Raw genomic sequence first — 24,002 nt, 5'->3', positions numbered from 1 at the left:
ACCGAAAGGGAAATGAAACCCACCAGCCTTTTTGGCGTCCGTCTGTTTCCACAACGCGGTCGAACGTTTGCACGCGCACGCGGTGATGCGAGGACGCCGTCACTGCTCGGTGCTCAGTTGCCGGCACCCCGAACGCATGGCAAGGTGATGATCTCCTTCGGCGTGTTGCCGCCAATCATTGCCACACACGAGCGAGCTGCCAGCCGGCAGAGGTCACGCTCTTTCGTCCTCTGAATCGAGACCAAAATGCCATAATTCTTAGGCAAAACGCAAAGCATCACACGATATAGGAGTACTACTAATAAGCAGCAGTAATGCGAACCGGGTTACAGAGCAGCACCCACTATCGCGCTCCCTCCCGCGTACGAACGCACGAAGCAGTCCCTTTCTCCCCGCTCCGCACGTTATTCCGGATGCCCGGAATGCTTTTCTTTCTCTGGAAATCTGTCATGTGAATCGCAGCAAGGTTTTCATAAATGGCCAAAGGAGCTTTGCAAAAGCCGAAAATTCCGTTTTTCTGGCAGGCCCCGGCGAGCCCTGCAAATTTTACGCGCACAACAGTCTCGTAGGCTTTGCTAAAAAAACAGTATCGTAGGCTAACAGTAAATGCACTCTACGAGTAGTGTTTTCCTTTTTCAAAAAGAAAAGAGGATAGCAGCCAAAATTAAATGAGCCATGCATCGCACGGTGATACACAAAAGGGTGGTGGTGTGGTAGCAGCAGCTAGTGGGGAAGGCGAAGCCCACTGCGAACTCTCCTCCCCTTATAAACCATCATCGCCGTGCCCCGGTTGCAAGCCAAAACCAGACGGTGTGGAGTAGAAAAGAAAAAGGAAAAAGAAAATCACTACGACTAGTACGCCCCCTTAACGCTCTCCTGCCTCTCTACGACAAGTCGACAAGTACTCGCGCATCGTCCCGCGTCCGCCTCGTCTCCCACCACCGCCCGCGCCGATCCGTCCCCCCCAATCCTCCCTTCTCGGCTCCGCACTCCACCTACTGCCGCCACCACCACCACCTCCCACTCCCACGCCACCGGCCGGCCGGCCGTCCCCACGGGCGAGCGCGGAGAGGTGACTCTAAACACGAGAGGGAGTTGGTGGTGAGGGGAGATCAGAGGAGCCGGACGTAACCCGGAGCGGCGAGCATTAGCGCATCTCATTAGCCGGAATCCCCAGCGACAGCGAGCCTTTGTCCCTCTCTCTCTCTCTCTCTCTCTCTCTCTCTCTCTCTCTCTCTCTCTCTCTCTCTCTCTCTCTCTCTCTGCGTGCCCTCCTCGAACCAGGCGCAGGCGCGGGGGAGCCTGGTGCTACCGCCAGGGGAGAGGGGGAGCTAGCGACCAAGGGCCTCGTTTGTTGCCATCCGCCGATGCCGTAATCCGCCGCCCAAAGCTCTCCCCGCTAGCGCCGCCCCCCGCTGCCCTGCCGTGGCGAGAGGCCGCTGCGCCCCAACCCAATGCCTTTTAAACCCCTCCCCGCTCCGCTCCTGATCCCCACCGCCTCCCAATGCCGCCCTCCTTCCCCTCCCTCCCGCTCCCGGAGGCCGCCGCCGCCGCCGCGCACGCCGCGCTGCTCGCGCTCGCCGCCCTGCTACTACTACTCCGCGCCACGCGCGCGCTCGCGTCCCGCTGCGCCTCATGCCTCAAGGCGGCGCCCAGACGGGGCCGCGCCGCCGCCGCCGCCGGTGGCGGGGCCCTCGCCGCGACCGCGGGCGCGTGGCACAGGGCCGTGCTGGCGTCCTGCGCGTACGCCCTGCTCCTGCAGGTCGCCGCGCTGAGCTACGAGGTGGCCGTGGCCGGCTCGCGTGTCGCGGCGGGGGCGCTGCTGCTGCCGGCGGTGCAGGCGGTGGCCTGGGCGGCGCTGCTGGCGCTCGCGCTGCAGGCCCGCCCCCTCGGCTGGGCCAGCTTCCCGGCGCTGGTGCGGGTCTGGTGGGTGGTCTCCTTCGCGCTCTGCGTTGGCATTGCGTACGACGACTCCAGGCGCCTGATAGGCGACGAGCCGCGCACTGTGGATTATGCGCACATGGTTGTCAACTTCGCGTCAGTGCCGGCCCTCGGCTTCCTGTGCCTGGTTGGTTTCATGGGATCCACCGGTTTGGAATTCGAGTTTACGGATGAGAACGGTGTGCATGAGCCACTGTTGCTCGGTAGGCAGCGAAGAGAGGCAGAGGAGGAGCCCGGGTGCCTGAGGGTCACTCCCTACGGTGATGCTGGGATCCTCAGCCTCGCAACGTTGTCATGGCTTAGCCCCTTGCTCTCAATTGGTGCGCAGCGGCCACTGGAGTTGGCTGACATACCCCTGCTGGCTCACAAGGACCGAGCAAAATCATGCTACAAGGCCATGAGCGCTCACTACGAGCGCCAGCGGCTAGAACATCCTGACAGGGAGCCGTCGCTGACATGGGCAATACTCAAGTCATTCTGGCGTGAGGCTGCCATCAACGGTGCATTTGCTGCTGTCAACACAATTGTGTCATATGTTGGCCCTTACCTGATCAGCTACTTTGTGGACTACCTCAGTGGCAACATTGCTTTCCCCCATGAAGGTTACATCCTTGCCTCCATATTTTTCATAGCAAAATTGCTTGAGACACTTACTGCTCGACAGTGGTACCTGGGTGTGGACATCATGGGAATCCATGTCAAGTCTGGGCTCACTGCCATGGTGTATAGGAAGGGTCTCCGACTGTCGAACGCCTCACGCCAGAGCCACACCAGTGGTGAGATTGTGAATTACATGGCCGTCGATGTGCAGCGTGTGGGGGACTATGCATGGTACTTTCATGACATCTGGATGCTTCCACTGCAGATCGTTCTTGCGCTCGCCATCCTGTACAAGAACGTCGGGATTGCCATGGTTTCAACATTGATAGCGACTGTGCTATCGATCGCAGCCTCTGTTCCTGTGGCAAAGCTGCAGGAGCACTACCAAGATAAATTGATGGCATCAAAAGATGAGCGCATGCGCAAGACTTCAGAGTGCTTGAAGAATATGAGAATTCTGAAGCTGCAGGCATGGGAGGATCGTTACCGGCTGCAGTTGGAAGAGATGAGGAATGTGGAATGCAGGTGGCTTCGATGGGCTCTGTACTCACAGGCTGCAGTTACATTTGTTTTCTGGAGTTCGCCCATCTTTGTCGCAGTCATAACTTTTGGGACTTGCATATTGCTCGGTGGCCAGCTCACTGCAGGAGGGGTTCTTTCTGCTTTAGCAACATTTCGGATCCTTCAAGAACCTCTGAGGAACTTCCCGGATCTCATCTCTATGATGGCGCAGACAAGGGTGTCTCTGGATCGTTTGGCTCATTTTCTGCAGCAAGAAGAACTGCCAGATGATGCAACTATAAATGTTCCGCAAAGTAGTACAGACAAGGCGATTGATATTAAGGATGGTACATTCTCTTGGAACCCATACTCTCCAACCCCTACACTTTCTGGTATCCACCTTAGTGTAGTGAGAGGTATGAGAGTGGCAGTCTGTGGAGTCATTGGTTCTGGAAAATCAAGTCTACTATCGTCTATACTTGGGGAGATACCCAAATTGTGTGGTCATGTAAGTATAAATACAAAAAAAAATGATGTTAACTCGTATTCCAGTTCTGTTACATTTATGTTCCCCCCCCTCTCCTTTTTCAGGTCAGGATAAGTGGCACAGCAGCGTATGTTCCTCAGACTGCCTGGATACAATCTGGAAACATTGAGGACAATATTCTGTTTGGCAGTCCAATGGATAGACAACGTTACAAGAGAGTCATTGCGGCTTGCTCTCTGAAGAAAGATCTTGAGTTGCTCCAATATGGAGACCAGACCATTATTGGTGATAGAGGTATTAATTTGAGTGGAGGCCAGAAACAAAGAGTCCAGCTTGCTAGAGCACTGTACCAAGATGCTGATATTTATTTGCTTGATGATCCCTTCAGTGCTGTTGATGCTCATACTGGGAGCGAACTATTTAAGGTTGCTACTGCTGTTACCTTATTCTAATTATTTGTGAAGCTGTTTCTATTGCATAACACCTCTGCTTCTGCGTTGCAGGAGTATATATTGAGTGCACTAGCAGCCAAAACAGTAATTTATGTAACCCATCAGGTTGAGTTTCTACCAGCTGCTGACCTGATACTGGTAAGTGGTAGCCGTATTTTCATATAATTATGTATATTATGATGACTAATGCACATGGGCGTGCCGTTTCAATTTCCATCATCATATCAAATTGTTCTCTAATAATCATATTGCCTATTGGCCTATCTTTGTCTTTTGGAAGCTAACAATGTATGCGATCTCTACATGAGGGCTAGTTATCTTCATAACTAGTTCTCATGGACATGGTCTAATACTCTAATGAACCTATATTAATATCGTCTCTTTTATGCTTCTGTCATGGTACAGGTTCTTAAAGATGGCCATATCACCCAAGCTGGAAAGTACGATGATCTTCTGCAAGCTGGAACTGACTTCAATGCTTTGGTTTCTGCTCATAAGGAAGCTATTGAAACCATGGACATTTTTGAAGATTCTGATGGAGATACAGTTTCGTCTTCGATTCCTAACAAAAGATTGACACCAAGTATTAGTAATATCGATAACCTGAAAAACAAGGTGCGTGAAAATGGTCAACCATCTAATACACGCGGAATAAAGGAAAAAAAGAAGAATGAAGAGCGTAAGAAGAAGCGTACTGTCCAAGAGGAGGAAAGGGTACGAGGAAGAGTTAGCTTAAATGTTTATTTGTCGTACATGGGGGAAGCCTACAAAGGTACACTGATACCACTAATTATCCTGGCTCAAACCATGTTCCAAGTGCTTCAGATCGCGAGCAACTGGTGGATGGCATGGGCAAACCCACAAACAGAAGGAGATGCACCCAAAACAGATAGTGTGGTCCTCCTTGTTGTTTATATGTCCCTTGCTTTTGGGAGTTCATTGTTTGTGTTTGTGAGAAGCCTTCTTGTGGCTACGTTTGGTTTAGCAGCTGCGCAGAAGCTTTTCGTGAAAATGCTTAGGTGTGTCTTTCGAGCTCCGATGTCATTCTTTGACACCACACCATCTGGGAGGATTTTGAACCGAGTAAGTCTTGCTCTTGCCCATGCTAGTAGAAGTCTATAATATGTACTTCCTGAGTTCCCTTATTCATACTTTATATCAGGTTTCTGTAGATCAAAGTGTTGTGGACCTTGATATAGCGTTCAGGCTTGGTGGATTTGCATCAACAACAATTCAACTCCTCGGAATTGTTGCTGTCATGAGCAAAGTCACATGGCAAGTTCTGATTCTTATAGTTCCCATGGCTATTGCATGCATGTGGATGCAGGTAAATATTTTGATCACTAGATATTAAGTTTTATCTATATATTGGAGATTTAATATCACCAGCTTGTTTTTCATGACATTAGAAAATTGCTATAGGACAGCCTATAGATTTTGAGAACTCCAATCACCTTTGGCATGATGGGTAGTATAAACAGAGTTTACTTTTGCCTAACTGATCCTTATCACAAGGGTATTGATCACTGGACATAGGCACAGTATGTTTCCCACTGTATGTTCAAAGTCATTGGTTGGTTTGCATGCTAATGTTTATTAAATGATATATTTCTAGCTTTATTCTCTTAAATTATTGTTCAACTATCTCAGTGATAAGTAATTACCTATTTAGAAGATCTATTTCTGGTAAATTGGAGTGAAGTTTTACTAACACCTGCAACTACTGTCACCTTTGCAGAGGTATTATATTGCTTCATCAAGGGAACTGACTAGGATTTTGAGTGTCCAGAAGTCTCCAGTGATCCATTTGTTTAGTGAATCAATTGCTGGTGCTGCTACAATAAGGGGTTTTGGTCAAGAGAAAAGGTTCATGAAAAGGAATCTTTACCTTCTTGACTGTTTTGCTCGGCCTTTATTTTCTAGCCTTGCTGCGATTGAGTGGCTCTGCCTGCGAATGGAATTGCTCTCGACTTTCGTCTTTGCTTTTTGCATGGCAATACTTGTGAGCTTTCCTCCTGGCACAATTGAACCAAGTATGTTTTATGTTTCACATGCTTCTACTGTGAGCTTGCTTTATACTACAGTATCTTGTTCTGTGCAGTAGAAAACTTGCATCCTCTTGTCAGCCAAAATTTATCCAGCATCTAAATGGACTTCCAAATTGACAGGCATGGCTGGGCTCGCTGTGACATATGGACTTAATTTAAATGCTCGCATGTCAAGGTGGATATTGAGCTTCTGTAAACTAGAGAACAGGATAATCTCTGTTGAGCGCATTTATCAATACTGTAAGATTCCTAGTGAAGCACCACTGGTTATTGAGAATTGCCGTCCACCATCATCATGGCCTGAGAATGGAAACATTGAACTGATTGATCTCAAGGTGTGCTTTTACTAGTGATGGCCGTTTATGACAAGGCTTTCCTTAGCATTGCTATGAAGCTGCTTGGTGTTTCCAGCGTGCAAATTTTTGTATATTTTAATATTCATTTTTGTGCATATGCATGTACTTTATGATCCATTTAGTTTTGGCATCTAACTTTGCTTTTTGTGAATATGAAAGGTACGCTACAAGGATGATCTACCATTAGTTCTTCATGGTGTAAGCTGTATGTTTCCTGGTGGGAAAAAGATTGGGATTGTAGGGCGGACTGGAAGTGGTAAATCTACTCTTATTCAGGCCCTTTTCCGCCTGATTGAACCCACCGGAGGGAAGATTATAATTGACAACATTGACATTTCTGCCATTGGTCTTCATGATTTGCGGTCACGGTTGAGCATCATCCCCCAAGACCCTACATTGTTTGAGGGCACTATCAGAATGAACCTTGATCCTCTTGAAGAGCGTCCTGATCAAGAAATTTGGGAGGTAAATCCTGGTCACTTTGATGCTATACTCATGTTAAACATGTGTCATTCTTATCAAAGAAACATCTTTTATTTCAGGCGCTAGAAAAGTGTCAGCTAGGAGAGGTCATTCGTTCCAAGGAAGAAAAACTTGACAGTCCAGGTTGGTTTGATATTTTCAGTTACCAAGCAATTCTTTGAAGAGTGGGAATGTGAGTGTTTCATGCAAAATTTGTTCTTCCTGGACTGACTTTTGCTTTTGCAGTGCTAGAAAATGGGGATAACTGGAGTGTGGGACAGCGCCAACTCATCGCACTGGGTAGGGCATTGCTCAAGCAGGCAAAAATTCTGGTGCTTGATGAGGCAACGGCATCTGTTGACACAGCAACAGATAATCTTATCCAAAAGATTATTCGCAGTGAATTCAAGGACTGCACAGTCTGTACTATTGCTCATCGTATTCCCACTGTTATTGACAGTGACCTTGTACTGGTCCTTAGTGATGGTACGAGCTCTTTAACGAATTGACCATGCTTCCTTTCTTGTCCATAGCTAGATTTTCTGAGCTAACTTCTTTCCCACTTGCTCATCAAATTCTAGAATTCGAAATAGAACTCTTTACAAATAACTAACCTCATCGTCTTGATTTCAGGTAAAGTTGCAGAGTTCGACACGCCCCAGAAGCTTTTAGAGGACAAGTCATCTATGTTCATGCAGCTTGTATCTGAATACTCTACTCGATCGAGCTGTATATAAGAGAGGCTTAGCTTAAACCCACTCCCAAACCAAAAAAATAGAGTCTGGGAGGTAAAATACCCGTATCTGCCAGTGTACTTACACCATAGAGGTTCGCACCGACAGCATAGGTGAGATAGAAAACGAGGTGTATATGAGTGGGCGGAACACACTGGTTGTTCCCTGACCTGAACAACCATGGAATCTATGAGGGAACACAGTTGGTAGAGGCTGGTAGGCACCGGAGGAGTTGGCGACACTAGTACATTACCCAAAGCTGATGCGTATGTATGTATGTATGTATGTATGTATGTATGTATGTATGTATGTATGTATAACAACTATGCATACTGCTTTCTCCCTTGCAAAGTGGAGAATGAAGGGAATAACGTGCGTAATAAGAGTGGGGAAATTTTCATTTTTTGGCGTCAGATTCGGGTGCCTGTTCTCTGTGTCCATTACTGTATTTCACTGCCAAATTCTATTGTGATCGATGCACTATCCTGGCACCAGAGGTTCGCACTCAGAAGGTCAAAGGCTCAGGAATCAGCAGTTGACTCAGAGGTTAGTAGCTCATCCAGTGTAAAATGGAGTCATCACCAATGTCAGGTTCACTGTCATGACCTCAAAACAGTACTTCCTGTGCAGCTGACGGGTAGACTCCGTTGCTAATCACCTCTCCTCTTGTAAACCAAATCATCTGGTGAAGTTAGAAGCGATACTGGTGCTCGAGTTGTAGGAATCCACGAATGTTCTTTTCAGACACTTTTGCTTGATTGGGATCGCGCAAGAACAGATTACAGGCTTAGCCTGCAAAATATGCTAGCAAGGACAGCATCAAGTGCACAGATCAGGATGCACTGGGATGACAAGACATGTATTCGAAGCAAGCACCTCTGCCCTTGTCAGATGCGAAAAGAAATTTCCTTCAAAAAAGATTCAGTAGAGCACACACGCCCTTTTCGGAGTCAGGAAATCACAGAAGAGTACCGACGCAGGAGGCCGCTTTGGCGCTTTGCTCGTCGAACCTGCTGGCAGTTTTTTTGCTGGCCTGGCAGACGAGGCAATCCACGGAGAACGCATCATCGTTTTTCCCCGCTCTATTACGTGCTTTGAAATGTCAAATTAGAGGCCAAAGTCTATACATTGTTTATTTACCTGTCCTGTAAGAAAATGATGCATCGGAAAAAGGCTCTGCAAATGTTTTACTCATAATTGAAGGAACTCACAAGATCATTCATTTTGATTTTTGAACTACATTTGTAGCTCTAGCCAAATAGAAGTACATCTGGTACAATACAAGGCCCAATTTTGCAGTCACGCAGGACAAGTAGGCAGGCACCACAGCATCGAGCTAGTAAACAATGCAATGTCTCTTAAAGGTGACAAGTGCACCGAATGTTCAAGCTTTCACCACCATTTATCTAAAATATCTCAAACTAAAATGTTCTATCATGGCATAGCATAGCAATCTTTAACTAAATACAGCTTTATGGTACAGATAAAAGTAGCTGGGATAAATAATGACGGCGATGAAGCCTAGGATCTCTCATCACCTTCCCAGTTGTTCTTCTCCTTGGGTCCTGTAGGACCTTCCTCCTCGTACAATTCGTCCGGAAGGCTGTTGAATATTGCTTCCACTGTGAACCGGAGAAAGAACGGCAAGAAGCTAAGCACCGTGTCTATCTCGGAACGTGAGTTGTATGTTACGGCCGGGCCCCACTCCCTCATGTACTGCAGCCAGCGTGGTTCCACAACAACATCTCCCAGGTGTCCTGCAGAGATGATTTTATACTGCATGCTTGAATCAACTGAAAAATTACTTCGAGCTACATCATTTCTTACTCCGACACCAAGCTTCTCAGACCCCATCAGATAGCAGCCTGGGTGAGGGTAGCTTGCATGTCCATTCCTAGACGAGTACACGATTGCTTTGTTGCCTGAGATGAACTCCAAATTGCAAGCATCTACCCATTCACCCCCACTGTGCTGCGAGAAATAGATAGATGACAACACACCCGAGAAGTTACTCACTCGGAGGGTGAAATGCTCCCAGTCTCCAACATGTCTACCAACTTTCTGAAGAGCGAAGCTTGCAAACGAAACCTTGATCGTTGCAGGCCCGTTGAATGGGCAGAATACCCACATGGCAATGTCAGTGAAGGTCCCTCCATGAGCTGGCTTCACATGAGCATATAGCTCAGCACTCTTCAGATTGCCAACTTTGACATGTTCTTTCCTATCATCATCAGGGAGATCAATCCAATACTCACCATCATTTGTTCCACCAGCAGGCAGGTTCGAGCCACCAGGGAGTATGGCATCTCCCATTTTTTTGTCTTTCTTGTAAACTGTAGCTCCATTCTCAAAGAACCAAGAAACTGATGATGGTAAGTAGGTCTCTTGTGGGTGGAAGAAAACAGTTGGGCCATAGTGCTTGATCAGAGCATTGATTTGCTCCAAATTAGGCATGGCTCTCAAATTCGAGTCGAAATTTTTCAAGCAGGGAACTCTCGATTTCTTACTGTCTGTTGAATCAATTTCACAGGAGAATGTACCAACCGGTACACCATGTCCTCTCACCCCTCGGTGGCAAGGCCTTGTCTGCCAAATTTGGCATGCATTTTCGATATTTACAATTGAACGAACATGTTCACATGTGTCTGTTAGGTCATCTCGCACACATCGAACTGCCTCCAGCGAGGGCTTCTTTGGTCCTTTAGTAACCACATAGCCAAGGGCTTTATACCCATTTGGTGGAGATGGCAGCCAGAAGCAACCACATTCGCTGTTCTCATCTTCGTTTAAGTTGGCATTGGTCCAAACAAGGGAGTAATCTAATGGTTTCTCAAGGGCGGGCTTGCTATTAATCTGCTGGTGACTAGCCACTTCCCTTGCCACAATAAGAAAACCCTGTAAGGGGCGATTATTCTGTTGGGCATAGTGCCCAAGACAGTAGAAACCATCAGGAACTCCTTCTGGCTCATAAAATGAAGCTCCTGAGCAGCTCCATATACTCCGGAACTTGGTAATATTCACAACATCAAGCTCTCCTATGCATATTGTGCCCTTTGCAAAACTCCCTCCTGTTAAGGAGTTGCTGAAGAAAGTCAGTAAAAGATTACAGTATTCAGGAAAGGCACCCATTTGGCAAAACAAAGCCAGGTAAACATTGCAATACATGCGCCTATTTTTTACTTGTTGCTCAACCAGGAACAGGATTCCATTTTTAAATCCATGAAAAAAATAACTAATTTTATTTGCTTGTGCAAAGTAAATTAATTACAGATTCCCCCCTGCAAATAAGTAAACAGGCAGATATCTATTATCTTAATACAATAGTGTTAAAAAAAGCCACCACGTTCACCGAGAGGGTCTAGAAATTCCCACATTAATCTAAAAAAGAGAAGGATTTGCACCGTTAGATTTTATGAAGATCTAACTGTCTGTATTATTCTAAAAAATCTATATCACATAAAAAAACTATACTGAATTAAAATTTTGTATTTCCGATTTCCTATTAGACTCGGGCTCCATTGTTTTATTAGACTCGGACTCCATTGTTTCCGTTCTAAAAAAAGACTCCATTATTTCTGTGGCGTAGAATTCGTAAGGCAGCGTGCTATTTTAGATGGCAACATGTGTAGTAGTATTCGCGCACTGCCTCTGACCTTTGCAGTTTATCAATCTCAAATTAGATTAGTAGGTTTTGCAGCCCTAAATCTGACCATAGCATAGGATTATCATGGCATGCTCTCGCTCAACAAAACGACCTGAATAATAGAGTTGTACTCCATCCTAGCTATCTAGCTATAGGAATATGTAGATGTGTAGTTTAGTTTGCGGCAAATACGGCGGAACAGAATTAACTATAATTTGATAGATTGAAGACCCACCATTTACACAATAGGATAAGGGTCTTATATATGAAGCTGAGGGCATCGATGGTGTGCTGCTGTGATCAGCGGCCACTAGGAAAGCAATTGACATCTATCTATTATATTAACAAGGGAGTGTTAAAAAAAGTCACAATGATTGTCGAGAGGGTTTAGAAATTCTCACGTTAATTAAAGAGGATAAGGATATACTCTCTACGTACAGGAAAAAATATCGTTTTGGATAAGGTTTGGGTCAAACATTGGGAATATAAATTATGAGTAACTTTTAAGTTATTGAGTTTGAAAAGTGAAAGCCATGTGAATAGATTTTTCTTAAAAAACACTTTCATAAAAATATACATATATCATTTTCAACAAATATTTTTATAAAAATAAGCAATCAAAATATGTTTTGGAGATCCTGCTGCTATCCTAAAAGTCTTCTATTTCCTATACGGAGGGAGTACACCATTAGATTTTATGAAGATCTAATGGGCTACACTAACTCGAAGAGAAATTCCCACGTTAATCTAAAAGAGCGAAGGATTTACACAATTAAATGTTACGAAGATCTAACGGTCTAGACTAACTCGAAGAGAAATTCCCACGTTAACCTAATAAAGAGAAGGATTTAAACGGTGAGCTTTATAAAGATCTAGCAGTTCATATTAATTTAAAGAATCCAAATTGAATATTAGTAAATAGCTAAATTAAAAATTAAAAAATAGGATAGACCAAGCTTATAACATCAAAGACTTTTTACAAAAGATATGGAAATCCATCTTTCATCCCTGTGGTATTCAAGTCAAAATGTATTGCATTAGCATTAGGAAATAGTACTATTGATTTTTCTCAGCACCATAAAAACGGATCCCCTTAGCCCTAGACGGATCGGGGGTAGATAGACCCAAAGGCCATTCCAGCCTACCATCAGGTAATGGGTTGGAATGAAACACCCACGTGGGGCCCCTTCGTAAGGGCCCAGCACTGGGAGGTCACGTGCCCCTTAGAGGCAGGGTGATCCCTTCGTGGAGAAGGGTTGGCCTCGCGGCACATTTAATGCATCGCCCCGCTACATCATGATAGGGCTCGAGGATGGCGCGCTTTCTGTAAAACAACATGATTACAGGGGAGGCGTGCCCATAGATAGCGTTGTGACCATGTTGGGGATGGGTCTCTCCCGGGTCACGTCACATCAACTGGCGATGGACAGTGGGGTGGCCCCCAGCATTCGTCGCTTCCCATTGTATTAAGCAGATATGGGGAAGAGCGACCGCGACCCCGGGCAAAGACTCCAAGCAAAACAAGGATCCCAGGTAAGCCCAGAACATCACGGGGATCCCTCGGGGTACAATCTCGGACAGAAATAGGTCTTCCCCGTAGAATTGGGCCATGCCAAACGGGCAGGCACCACTTGCCGGCCGGCGCCCACCTTAGGGCACCATGTTCACACCTAGCCCCCCCCCCCAAGAGTAACGTGTAAGCGGGAGGGAGGGGGGGTGATCGGATCCTAATTTAAGACTCACTCAATTGACAATATCAGACTGAATAAAACAACTAGCATCACACAAGACATAGGTTGTTACACTTTCAAGCATCCCGAACCTATCTAAACTCATTTGTCCACCGTTCGTCTCACAGATGGGATCTCTACCGCGTGTTACACCCTTGGCCACATCTCAAAACAGGGGTTCCCACGAATCTCTGCTTGCGGTACTCATCCACCATTAGTTTTTCTTATAAGCAATAGTAATCGGTGTATATTAGTATTAGGAAACAATTTGATTTGCAATTTTTTGGACAAAAGACATGAGCAAAAGGGAAAAAATTATCAATCATACCGCAGGGCATGCAAATATATATATCGTGGCCCAAAAAGACAGGCTGACTTGGCCAACAAACAACATCAATCAATCATGCAAAAGGTTTTGAAGGGAAGAACATATGTACATGAGTGGTGATATATGATCTAAAGAAACCAACTCGGGATCAATATTTGACATGGATATACCTAATTATGAGCCGTCCAACCCAATGAACCTGACCCGACACGACCGAAAAACACCAGTCCAACCAATATGTTGACCCAATTTGGACAGAAATTTTCGACCCGCAATAAACAATAAGTTGGATAGAGATCGACTTTTCTTACCCAAAATCCCCCCCAAAAAAACCGGCCCGACCTAAAAATTGTACATGAAAATTAGGTTTAACCGAACTAACCACATATCGGGCTGGGCTTGGATAAAAAAAATCCGACCTGGTGGCCAGGTCGGGTCGAGTTCGGGCTGAAGAGGATACCGAGCTTTTCTTTGACCCGACCCCTGATCAGGTATGTACATTAAGTTGTGGACCATCTGAGATGTATCGTCATTGACTAAAGTGTAGTGGGCAGAGCTTCTTGGGTGTAAATGTAGCAAATGGAACCAAAACAAGGGACTATACTTTGCTTGCATAACAACAAATTTATTGATGCAGCAGCCGTAAAACAAGGGGAGCATGTTTAGATCTGTTGTAGTAATTGGAGAGATTGGATATGAAAAACAATGCATCCACTACTCATTAAGTTTTTGACTAATATTCAAAAACAAAATTATAATGATCTCAAGGTAGTAATTAAGCCAGTCATCTAAATCTTCTTCTTAAAAAAATAAGAGTAATTTTTAACCGTAACTAAAACTTCCGGACAAAAATATTCAGTACCAGTCAAACAAACAAATATATTTCTATTGAAAGCTTAATTTTTATATTACTTTCAATAAATACCAAAATTATGTTTCTACGTGAGGTATTCTAAAAATTTATATACCACAAAATATTTATCGGTACCCTAGGACTGGGGTACCCCCTCTTGCTGTGTCTAGACAAGAGTCTTGTAGTTATTTGTTATCCTTAACTACGCCCTGACGGCCGAGCTGCCGGACCCATGTGGTCCGGAGTCCTACTCTCCCGGACCCGGTCCCCGCTTGGGGAGGGTCCGGTGACGCCACGTGTCCCGGAGGAGGTAGCCCTCAGCCAAAACGGCTGGGGGCCCCGGACCACCCAAGGAGTTCCGGACCCCCGCCGGGTCCCGGACCCCATATACTATCCGGACCCCTCAGCAGGGAGGAGCCGACACCCCGCCTGGGGCTGGTCCGGAGCCGCCACGTGTCTGTGGGTGCGGGCGCACGCACGCGGGACCGCGTGGCTTCCCCTGAAAGACTCGCCTACCTACCGCATTCAATACGGTAGGCGGAAGAACGCTCTGCCACAACAGAGCCCGAGGCGGCTTTTGCCAGGTTGCACTGTTGGTCGCGTGATACCAAGGCGCGCAGTGCAGTCGCTGGTGCCGCCCACGCCGCGTATGTCAGTCTACTATGCCAGTTGGACATGACGGCTCGGTTTCGCCCATTATGACGCATGCACGGTAGCCTCGACAAACTACGCCGCAAGCTACATTGCCCCAACGAGCACCTCGCCGATGGGACAAATAAAGACCCCCCTCGGTCAGAGAGTCAACAGGGCAATGAAGCGTATCCGAGAAGAGATTCTCAACCGCTGTAGCTCCATTGAAGCCTTCTGCGCAGTATATTATACATCCACGTTAGACCCACCTGTCGGGGTCTGAACGCCTGTGTATGCGTCCCCTCGGTCTATAAAAGGGAGATGCTCGCTAGAGGAAATAAATTCAAGCCCGGCTGGGCAGAGGATAGACTCATTCATACTAAGTACACCACACAGTGGATGTAGGGTATTACGCTCCGGCGGCCCGAACCACTCTAAATCCGTGTGTTCTTGCGTTCTTGCCCCTGAGCTAGATCGGCCTAATAGCTTGGCACTTCCCCGAGTACTCCCCCTCGGGGAATAGGCGGGTGCGTTCTGCCACCCGGCTGTGGGTACCCCCAAAAGCCCACGACATTTGGGCGCCGTCCGTGGGGAAGTGCAAGTGTTGGCTAGATCTCCAGGCTTCTGAGGCTAAGCTCATCCTCTGCAACGGCGACGAGAAGATGAAGAGAGGCATGACGGCACGTCACTTTTTCATCATGCCGCCTGTGCCGCATGCTACAACGCCGAGGCAGTGGTGCCCTCGGTGCGGCGGCGCACGGCAGCGGCGCCTGCTGTGCGTCGCCCTACAACATCTCCGCGTCGGCTCAAGGTTTTCTCTCAAGCAACCACCAGGACTCCCCTGCGGCGACATGGCGTCGGCTCAAGGCTTTCTCTCAATGTGAAGCCTGGAGCCGACCGCTGTGGCCCGGGGGAAGTCTACCGTCGTCTCCTCCCTTGCCAGGACCGAGTCTCTCTTGGTGCTGCTGCAGACAGGATTCCGCCACCAGGCGCGGGGGCCTAACGTCAGCACCAAGGTCGAGCCGGCGAACAACCGCCCTTCTCCACGCTCCGTGCTCATCCAAATGAGCACCCAGCTCGTGATGAGCAATCATCGGGCTGGTTTCCGGCGGCAGACGGCGGCGGCTGGGCCAATTCCATTCAAAGCCAAAGAATTCGTCTCCATGCTACCTAGGCATATGACAATTCTTAGGTAGGGAAGGGCCCCCCGAGCTCCCGAGGTGATGCTGGATGATGCAGTTCAGGCACGTCCAGGATGCCTTCGCCTCCGACGACTATGGAGAACTCAAGGGTGGCGATTCCACTCTGGTTGGGAATGTGCATGCCTTACAAAAGGCGGCCGTAGATTACCCCTAGATAGGACTAAGAGAGTACATCCTTTTAATAACATGGCGCCTACGTGTGGTCTGGAGCGGTAAAGGTCCGCCCTTGTAAACCCGATCTCTGGCTCCATCGCACAAACAGGCAACGCCAGCAAGTGGTCCATAGCGGTAGAGGTCCAGCCTCGTAATCCCGACTTCTGATGTATACCACGATAACCACAATAAAGGAGAATTGCTTTCTCAAGTCTTATCTGAACTTTACCTTGGTCAAACTTATCCGTTTTGGTTTAACTGTGTCTTTCTCCCAAACGGAGTCTTTTCTTTAGTTACTAACGATCCAAGTTGAGTTGCTGGCTTGTGGTCAGGTGGGGACACCCCTTCTAGTTGGAAGGCAGTTCGGACCCCCAGGGACTTGCTCAGGAGAAGTGGTGCCCGTATCCTGGGGTAGAGAAGCTCCGCGTAGCTTAGCCAGGTAATGTACCCTAAGACTACGTACTTCACTGCCCTGTTACGAGTCCCCTAGTATCCGAGACTGCTGTCCCTAGAGGTCCCGGGCTCCTTTCTGGTATAAGGCCTGGTTCCTACACCTTGCTACAAGGACCGGTGGCATAATTCATGGGATCGTCAGCAACGACTCAAGTCCACTCCGGCGGAGACCGCTCGCCACGGTCGACTCAAGTCCACTCCGGTGGCCCGCTCCGGCGGAGACCGCTCGCCACGGTCGACTCAAGTCCACTCCGGTGGCCCGCTCCGGCGGAGACCGCTCGCCACGGTCGACTCAAGTCCACTCCGGTGGCCCGCTCCGGCGGAGACCGCTCGCCACGGTCAACTCAAGTCCACTCCGGTGGCCCGCTCCGGCGGAGACCGCTCGCTACGGTCGACTAAAGTCCACTCCGGTGGCCCGCTCCGGCGGAGACCGCTCGCTACGGTCGACTCAAGTCCACTCCGGTGGCCCGCTCCGGCGGAGACCGCTCGCTACGGTCGACTCAAGTCCACTCCGGTGGCCCGCTCCGGCGGAGACCGCTCGCTACGGTCGACTCAAGTCGACTTCGGTGGCCCGCTCCGGCTGAGACCGCTCCCTACGGTCGCCAGGAGCCAGGTCCGGGGAAGTGATTCTCGCTCCCTGAGCGGCCCGAGGTCTGTGTAGCCGCTTGGCATTGGTTCCATAACCCAAGCCTACACCTTCGCCGCCCTATGGAAAGTGCTCTAGTACCTGGACCTGGCAACAGGTGTTCCGGCCTCCAAGGGGTCCGGAGCACCTGCTCTCGACATGAGCACACCAACACAACCAAGTTGCGTGGAAATACATCACGATAGTGGCCCCACCCGCGGATTCGTACCTCTCCCGAGGTGGGCCCGGGGGCCACTGTCGGTACCCCAGGACTGGGGTACCCCTCTTGCTGTGTCTAGGCAAGAGTCTTGTAGTTATCCTTATCTACGCCCTGACGGCCGAGTAGCCGGACCCCTGTGGTCCGGAGTCCTACTCTCCCGGCAAACGGTCCCGGACCCGTTCCCCGCTTGGGGAGGGTCCGGTGACGCCACGTGTCCCGGAGGAGGTAGCCCTCAGCCAAAACGGCTGGGGGCCCCGGACCACCCAGGGAGTTTCGGACCCCCGCCGGGTCCCGGACCCCTCAGCAGGGAGGAGCCGACACCCCGCCTGGGGCTGGTCCGGAGCCGCCACGTGTCTGTGGGTGCGGGCGCACGCGCGCGGGACCGCGTGGCTTCCCCTGAAAGACTCGCCTACCTACCGCATTCAATACGGTAGGCGGAAGAACGCTTTGCCACAACAGAGCCCGAGGCGGCTTTTGCCAGGTTGCACTGTTGGTCGCGTGATACCAAGCCGCGCAGTGCAGTCGCTGGTGCCGCCCACGCCGCGTATGTCAGTCTACTATGCCAGTTGGACATGACGGCTCGGTTTCGCCCATTATGACGCCTGCACGGTAGCCTCGACAGACTACGCCGCAAACTACATTGCCCCAACGTGCACCTCGCCGATGGGACAAATAAAGACCCCCCTCGGTCAGAGAGTCAACAGGGCAATGAAGTGTATCCGAGAAGAGATTCCCAACCGCTGTAGCTCCATTGAAGCCTTCTGCGCAGTATATTATACATCCACGTTAGACCCACCTGTCGGGGTCTGAACGCCTGTGTATGCGTCCCCTTGGTCTATAAAAGGGAGACGCTCGCTAGAGGAAAGGAATTCAAGCCCGGCTGGGCAGAGGATAGACTCATTCATACTAAGTACACACAGTGGATATAGGGTATTACGCTCCGGCGGCCCGAACCACTCTAAATCTGTGTGTTCTTGTGTTCTTGCGTTCTTGCCCCTGAGCTAGATCGGCCTAATAGCTTGGCACTTCCCCGAGTACTCCCCCTCGAGGAATAGGCGGGTGCGTTCCGCCACCCGGCTGTGGGTACCCCCAAAAGCCCACGACAATATTATTGTGAAAAAACATTGATGCTACCTTCATCTTGGATATTGGGACAAAACAATTACAAAGACATCACAAACAATACTATTGGCACAAAATTCTTTTAGAGTAGAATACAAATGTGATTACATCCATTCCAAATTATTTACAACTTTAGTTTTGTCGTAAGTGGAACATTTCTATTCACTGGAACATTTCTATTCACTGACTAGGATAGTAAAATATATTAATTTTCATAATACCAAATAAATACACTATAAATATATATTTTATGATAGATTTAATGTAACTAATTTGACGTTATAGATGTTGGTACTATCTTCTATAAATTTAATTTGAATTAGATTAATTTCAATTAGAACAAAGATAATATGCACATAATAAAGTATCAAATATCTAGCTACCCGCGCTATTTGCGCGGGCCACCTTGCTAGTTTCTTATATAACAATGCTATATATATGACCGACCACCTCGAGAAGACAGAAACCTTTGAACCTAAAGGTATACCACCTTGTAAATTAGTTCTCAAGACATTCAGTTAGTCAATTTCTTCACAGCTAGCCGACACGGAATAACAGAGAAGCAAGGCAGTACCATGGGAGAGCAAAAGGCACAGGACAGTCAAATTGCAAGCAAATTCATGTGCTAAAAGCTCGTGCATCGAAGTAATTGACGGCGCAAGCAGGAAGTATACCACACTCAAATCGCCACGACTTCATTTTTTCCGTGGGATTTTATTTTATTTTTCTAGGTTCAACTATAGGTAAGTCAAACACTCTTAACTTCGAAGAACTTGTGGATAATTGGATGTCATGCAACTGCAGTAAGGTCCGAAGAATTTGAGGCAACTATCAATCCTACCGGTTATCACGGAAAAAGCTCCCGGTGAGCAACAGGGAAAACGAACAAGCAAAATCGGGTGATCATCAACGGCCGCAACAAATCTAGCAGCAATTTCATACGGATCACCTACAGCTCAAGCACGAAACACCACCCAACCCAACGCGCAGCAGCAATGCAACTGGTTCCACAACCAATTAGCGGACAAAGGGGAGGCGCAGGGAGAGGGAGAGGGAGGAGGCCCCAAACCTTGCGGCCACTCGGGCATGGGCGCCGGGAGGTGGAACGGCTCGGGGAGGTTGACCGCGGCGCATCTGGCGTTGGATCGGCCGCAGCAGAGCCAGCTCCACTCCATCGCAGACTCCTTCCTTCCTTCCTTCCTCTCTCCAAGTCAACTACTCCACACCCCTGCGGCTGCGGCCCTGCTCCCCCTTCTTATTTTTGGACCCGAAGCTCTCCCTCTCCTCTCCTCTCGTCGCTGTATTTTCACAGGTCAAACCGGCGGCTGCTGGCTGGGCGCCCCCGAGCTCCGGTCCAGCGAGAGGGGCTGCTCCATTGGTTGGGAGCCCGCAGCTTCCGCGCGGTCGACGGCGACGCCGACGGGGGGTCGCTGTCGCGGCGGGTCAGGCTCGGCTGCGGCCTGCGGGGCTCCGCGAAAAGGACGCCGCCGATTAGTTCAGCCTTCGGCTCCGGCATGCGGTTGGGCGGGGGGAATATGGGGGTTAATTAGATCTGCGCCATTATAGTTTCTCTGTTTTTGAAACACACCATTACTATTCAAAAAACTATGTTACAACCATTATAACTCTCCACATGTTTGAGATACGCCATTGTATACGTCTGGAAATGATTTGGGCCCAGTGTCAGACGTACGGTGGGTACCGTATATTCATATGGACAAGATTACCCCTTCCTCTTCTCTCTCACTCACCGACATAAGGGCCCAGTGCTCAGCCTTCTCCACAACATCTCTTCCTCATCTCTGTCTTCTCCGTCTCCAGCGAGCCGCGCCGCGCCTCCCCCTCGCGCGGAGCTCGGCCGCCGAGGGCAGGGGCGGGATGGCCAGAGGCGCGCCGCCATGGAGCTCCCAATGCCGCCACCGATTGGAGCTCCCAGCGCCGCCCCCTTGGCGACGCTACTGGAGGGGGCGGTGAAGCTCGAGCAGGGGGCGGCGGAGCTCGAGGGGGAGGCAGGACCCGCGCGCCGGCTGCCTTGTGGCGGCGGCCCTCCGCTCGCACGCCCACGCAGCGCTCCGCCCGCAGCCCCGCCACACTGCTCCACGTCCGTCCCATGCACAGCGGAGGTAGAAGGGGAGGGGCGGCGCCTCCGCCATGGCCCCGTGCGGGTTGCGCCTCGGCCATGGCCCCGCGCAGGCCTAGCGCGGGCGAGGGGGTGGGAGGGACGGCGCTGGAGCGGGAGAGCTGGCGAGCGGCGCTGGCCCCTGCCCCTGCTCCCGCCGGCCGATACATGCCCCTGCTGCCGCTGGCCGAGCGCCTGGGCGGGCAATCGCGTCGAACGAGCCCCGCCGCCGCCGGCCGAGCTCGTGGGCGGGCGGGCCGCGTCGAGCGAGCCCCGCCGCCGCCGGCCGAGCGTGCGGGCCGCCACGCCAACGCTAGCACACGCGCATGGGCTAGCTTCTCGTCGCCGACGAGCCTACACCGGCTGAATCGACGAAGGTGCGCGTGCTGCGTTCCAACAGGGAAAGGGAGAGGACAGAGGAAGGTGATGACACATTGGGTCCACCTGTAAGTGAGATAGAGTGGGAGGGGCTTTTAGGAACATACGACAATAAAATGTTGCATATACACCTGCACATGGGCCCAAAGACGTTAGAGGCGTATATAATGGCATATTTCAGCTTAGTCAAGAATTACAATGGCAGTGACATAGTTTCTTAAATAGTAATGGTGTATTTCAGAAACGAAAAAATTATAATGACACAGATCCAATTAACCCATATGGATATGCCCCCCGTGCCGGGCAAGGGAGACTCTCAGCCTGGGCCCGCCGGCAGTAGTGTGACGCCGACGCCACCGGAGATTTTTATTTTTCGCTAGTCGGCGTCAGCTCGTGCATGTCTGCTTGATTCCGATCTTGGGAGTTTGGAACGATCCCGTGGCGCACGACACCTTCGTGTTTCACGCTGTCGCCGACTGGGCACCATTTGGGCGCGCACGTGCCCATACCAAATCGTGCGTGTATATCTATACTATAAATAATTTAAACAATTGAAACACTTTTTATCAAATAAAGTATATCTATCCATCTCACAAACCACTACTTTTAGACCCACATGTAAGCACAAAGTGATTGACAAAATGTCTGGTGAAACGAAAACGATGCCTCCGCCAGTGCAATCCTGCCGCGGCCTCGCATTTTTTTTTCACGTCGCCTTCTCGCACCCGCCTCCTGTACCCGCCTCCTCATTGGTCGACTAGCAAATCAGCGTGAATCACGCGCCGCGGACGCCCCGTCATTCACGCGCCGCGGGATGCCCTTCCCCTCCCCTCTCTCTCTCCTTCACCGACTAGAACACCAGGCGCGCGTTGCGCGCCCTACCAATGACCATCATAGTAGAGATATGCATAATCCTTTATAAGTTCTGTTATACAACAACATAGACCAACTGCAACAGGAAAGAGAAGCCAATTCCTGGAATCAACGTTACAATTGGACTTCAAACTGAACATGTTAATTTGCTCGTAGAACAAAAGAATACATTGTTCTAGAATTCCTAATCAGTGACGTCTCAAGAGTAAAATGCTCTAATTTTGATTACACTGTGCATGCTAGTCATCAAATATATCACTGTCAGATAAAAACCACTTCCCTAATTCCTGTCTGTGCATGCCAATCTGGAATTTTATACCAGCAAATTGCTTCAGGTTTGTACTGTACTTTAGGGTAGTAGAAATCCATGAGATTGCTGCATAATGAAGATGCCACAGAAAAAGCAAACCATGTAACCCATTGAGAAGTTACAACTGAAACACAATTTCAAGTAGTGCTACATGTCTATACAAATGTATCGTCATCCAAATAAAAAGGTCTTATTCTTACCTTGTCTTGGCAGCCGACATCCCAAACAGTGAAGCTAATGCTCTTGAATTGTTGAGGAAAAGAAGCCCGTGAAGCTTCCAAGTCACCGAGATCAGATTATCTAACAGTCAAACTTGGGATCATTAAATCATCATTATCTGTGACATGTGACAGCATGTGACAATATATTTCCTAGTAAACAATCTAACATCCAGTCTTAAGACAAGAATAAATTGACAAACAAGTTCTTGCTATTGTCTGAAATGTGATCAAATGGGATAACTAAGGTACAGACACACATTACCAAAAAATACTAATATTTGAATGAGGATCTTATGTTGACACCAAAATTATAGTGATCAGAAGCATCCTCTAGGGCCCTTGTGGCTACCTCAGACACATGCACCCATATTTGGATGAGGCATACAGAAAATAGCAAAAAGCATCTCTAAAAAATTATGAGGACAAGCTCATTGAACATAGGTGCCCATTGTAGAGGCGCTTGAAACTTCAAGAAATACTGCAAGTCTTGAAGATCAGGTTTATCTGGGAGAACAAACCGTAGAATAACCTAATCAGCTAAATAGCTTCCAAACCAAGATGTTTCAATTAAAAGACAGTTAACAAAGTAAACAGCGTGTAACATAGTTCTATGAAAAAGATTTATTTTCGGACTTACAGCGAAGATATAAATTAATGGCATGGCTGAGGTAACCACTACCAGGAATACCAGTAAGAAGAGAAGTGATAGGGGCAAATTTGAACATAATAGCATCAGATTTCCTTGGCACTTATGTCTCGATCTCGATATCATGAGGCAGCAAATTGACACTAAGTTATAAGAAATACTTACATCCTTGGTTGATGTTTCAGAGTAGGTAGAAAGGTGCAGGTTATTAGGTTGCTGCACTATCCTGACAGAAACATCACGCACCTGTATTGAAATGAATCAGATTAGCTTTTCTTTCTTTTCCAGTACACAAGAACACATCAAACATGCACTCGAGGTAGAAGCATTTGTACCTTGCTCTTTGTTTTGTGATATATTGGGAAATGGCTCTTCCCATCAGGAAAAAAAATCACTAAGATCCGCCACATGCAGATTTAAATCAGCAGTTGAATAAAGAATGATATCGTTTAACACATATAACATCCTGAGCTCGGATTGCCATTTCAACAATTATATGTGTCCCATAAGTTTTGATAAACCTGATGTTCACTTATAGCAGCTATGATAAAATTGTCGCATTTGAAAAGAGTACAATAACCATGAGCTGACCAAGAATATTACACTGTTTTGAAGCTTTTCTCAAGTCAGGCCTATAATAGTTTCTTCCCACTGTAGGCATATGTAAATGAGCTTCTAAAACAAAATGGGCAGACCATGATCACCTTTATCCTATATAACCCCGATACTTCAACATGACCCCGTATCACGTATCCGATACGTATCCGTGTATCCGTATCCGATACACCTTTATGCCTTTAACTTTTGCAGAAATTTGACATATCCACGTATCCGTATCCTTCCGATACCGATACGCGTATCCGTATCCATGCTACATAGCCTTTATTTGATGCATACAAATGAACAGAATAAAAC

The 24,002-nt window shown here is 48.5% G+C and overlaps 2 protein-coding genes and 1 long non-coding RNA gene across 3 annotated transcripts; 1 reads left to right on the top strand and 2 right to left on the bottom strand.

The window, feature by feature from the left end:
- The first annotated feature begins 890 nt into the window (after positions 1 to 890).
- On the top strand, positions 891 to 7,978 carry LOC120647344 (ABC transporter C family MRP4). Its single transcript, XM_039924107.1, has 11 exons — positions 891 to 3,550; positions 3,634 to 3,954; positions 4,033 to 4,119; positions 4,387 to 5,064; positions 5,144 to 5,308; positions 5,720 to 6,014; positions 6,150 to 6,364; positions 6,545 to 6,850; positions 6,928 to 6,991; positions 7,094 to 7,333; positions 7,481 to 7,978. Exons 1-11 carry the CDS (start codon positions 1,505 to 1,507, stop codon positions 7,582 to 7,584), a joined length of 4,521 nt encoding a protein of 1,506 aa, XP_039780041.1. The 5' UTR covers positions 891 to 1,504; the 3' UTR covers positions 7,585 to 7,978.
- Positions 7,979 to 8,775: 797 nt separating this feature from the next.
- On the bottom strand, positions 8,776 to 20,060 carry LOC120647346. The gene is made up of 2 exons (XM_039924108.1): positions 19,610 to 20,060; positions 8,776 to 10,649 (listed from the first exon to the last, which is right to left on the bottom strand). The coding sequence occupies exons 1-2, from the start codon at positions 19,713 to 19,715 to the stop codon at positions 9,103 to 9,105; spliced, it is 1,653 nt and encodes a 550-aa protein (XP_039780042.1). The 5' UTR covers positions 19,716 to 20,060; the 3' UTR covers positions 8,776 to 9,102.
- Positions 20,061 to 22,109: 2,049 nt separating this feature from the next.
- LOC120647342 lies at positions 22,110 to 23,972 on the bottom strand. Its single transcript, XR_005664758.1, has 3 exons — positions 23,423 to 23,972; positions 22,421 to 23,333; positions 22,110 to 22,286 (listed from the first exon to the last, which is right to left on the bottom strand). It is a non-coding gene; the product is annotated as an uncharacterized LOC120647342 (long non-coding RNA).
- Between the last annotated feature and the right edge of the window lie 30 nt (positions 23,973 to 24,002).

Source organism: Panicum virgatum, chromosome 9K (assembly GCF_016808335.1).
Source record: "Panicum virgatum strain AP13 chromosome 9K, P.virgatum_v5, whole genome shotgun sequence".
Classification (NCBI taxonomy): Eukaryota; Viridiplantae; Streptophyta; class Magnoliopsida; order Poales; family Poaceae; genus Panicum; species Panicum virgatum.
This window is presented reverse-complemented; position numbering and strand designations above follow the sequence as displayed.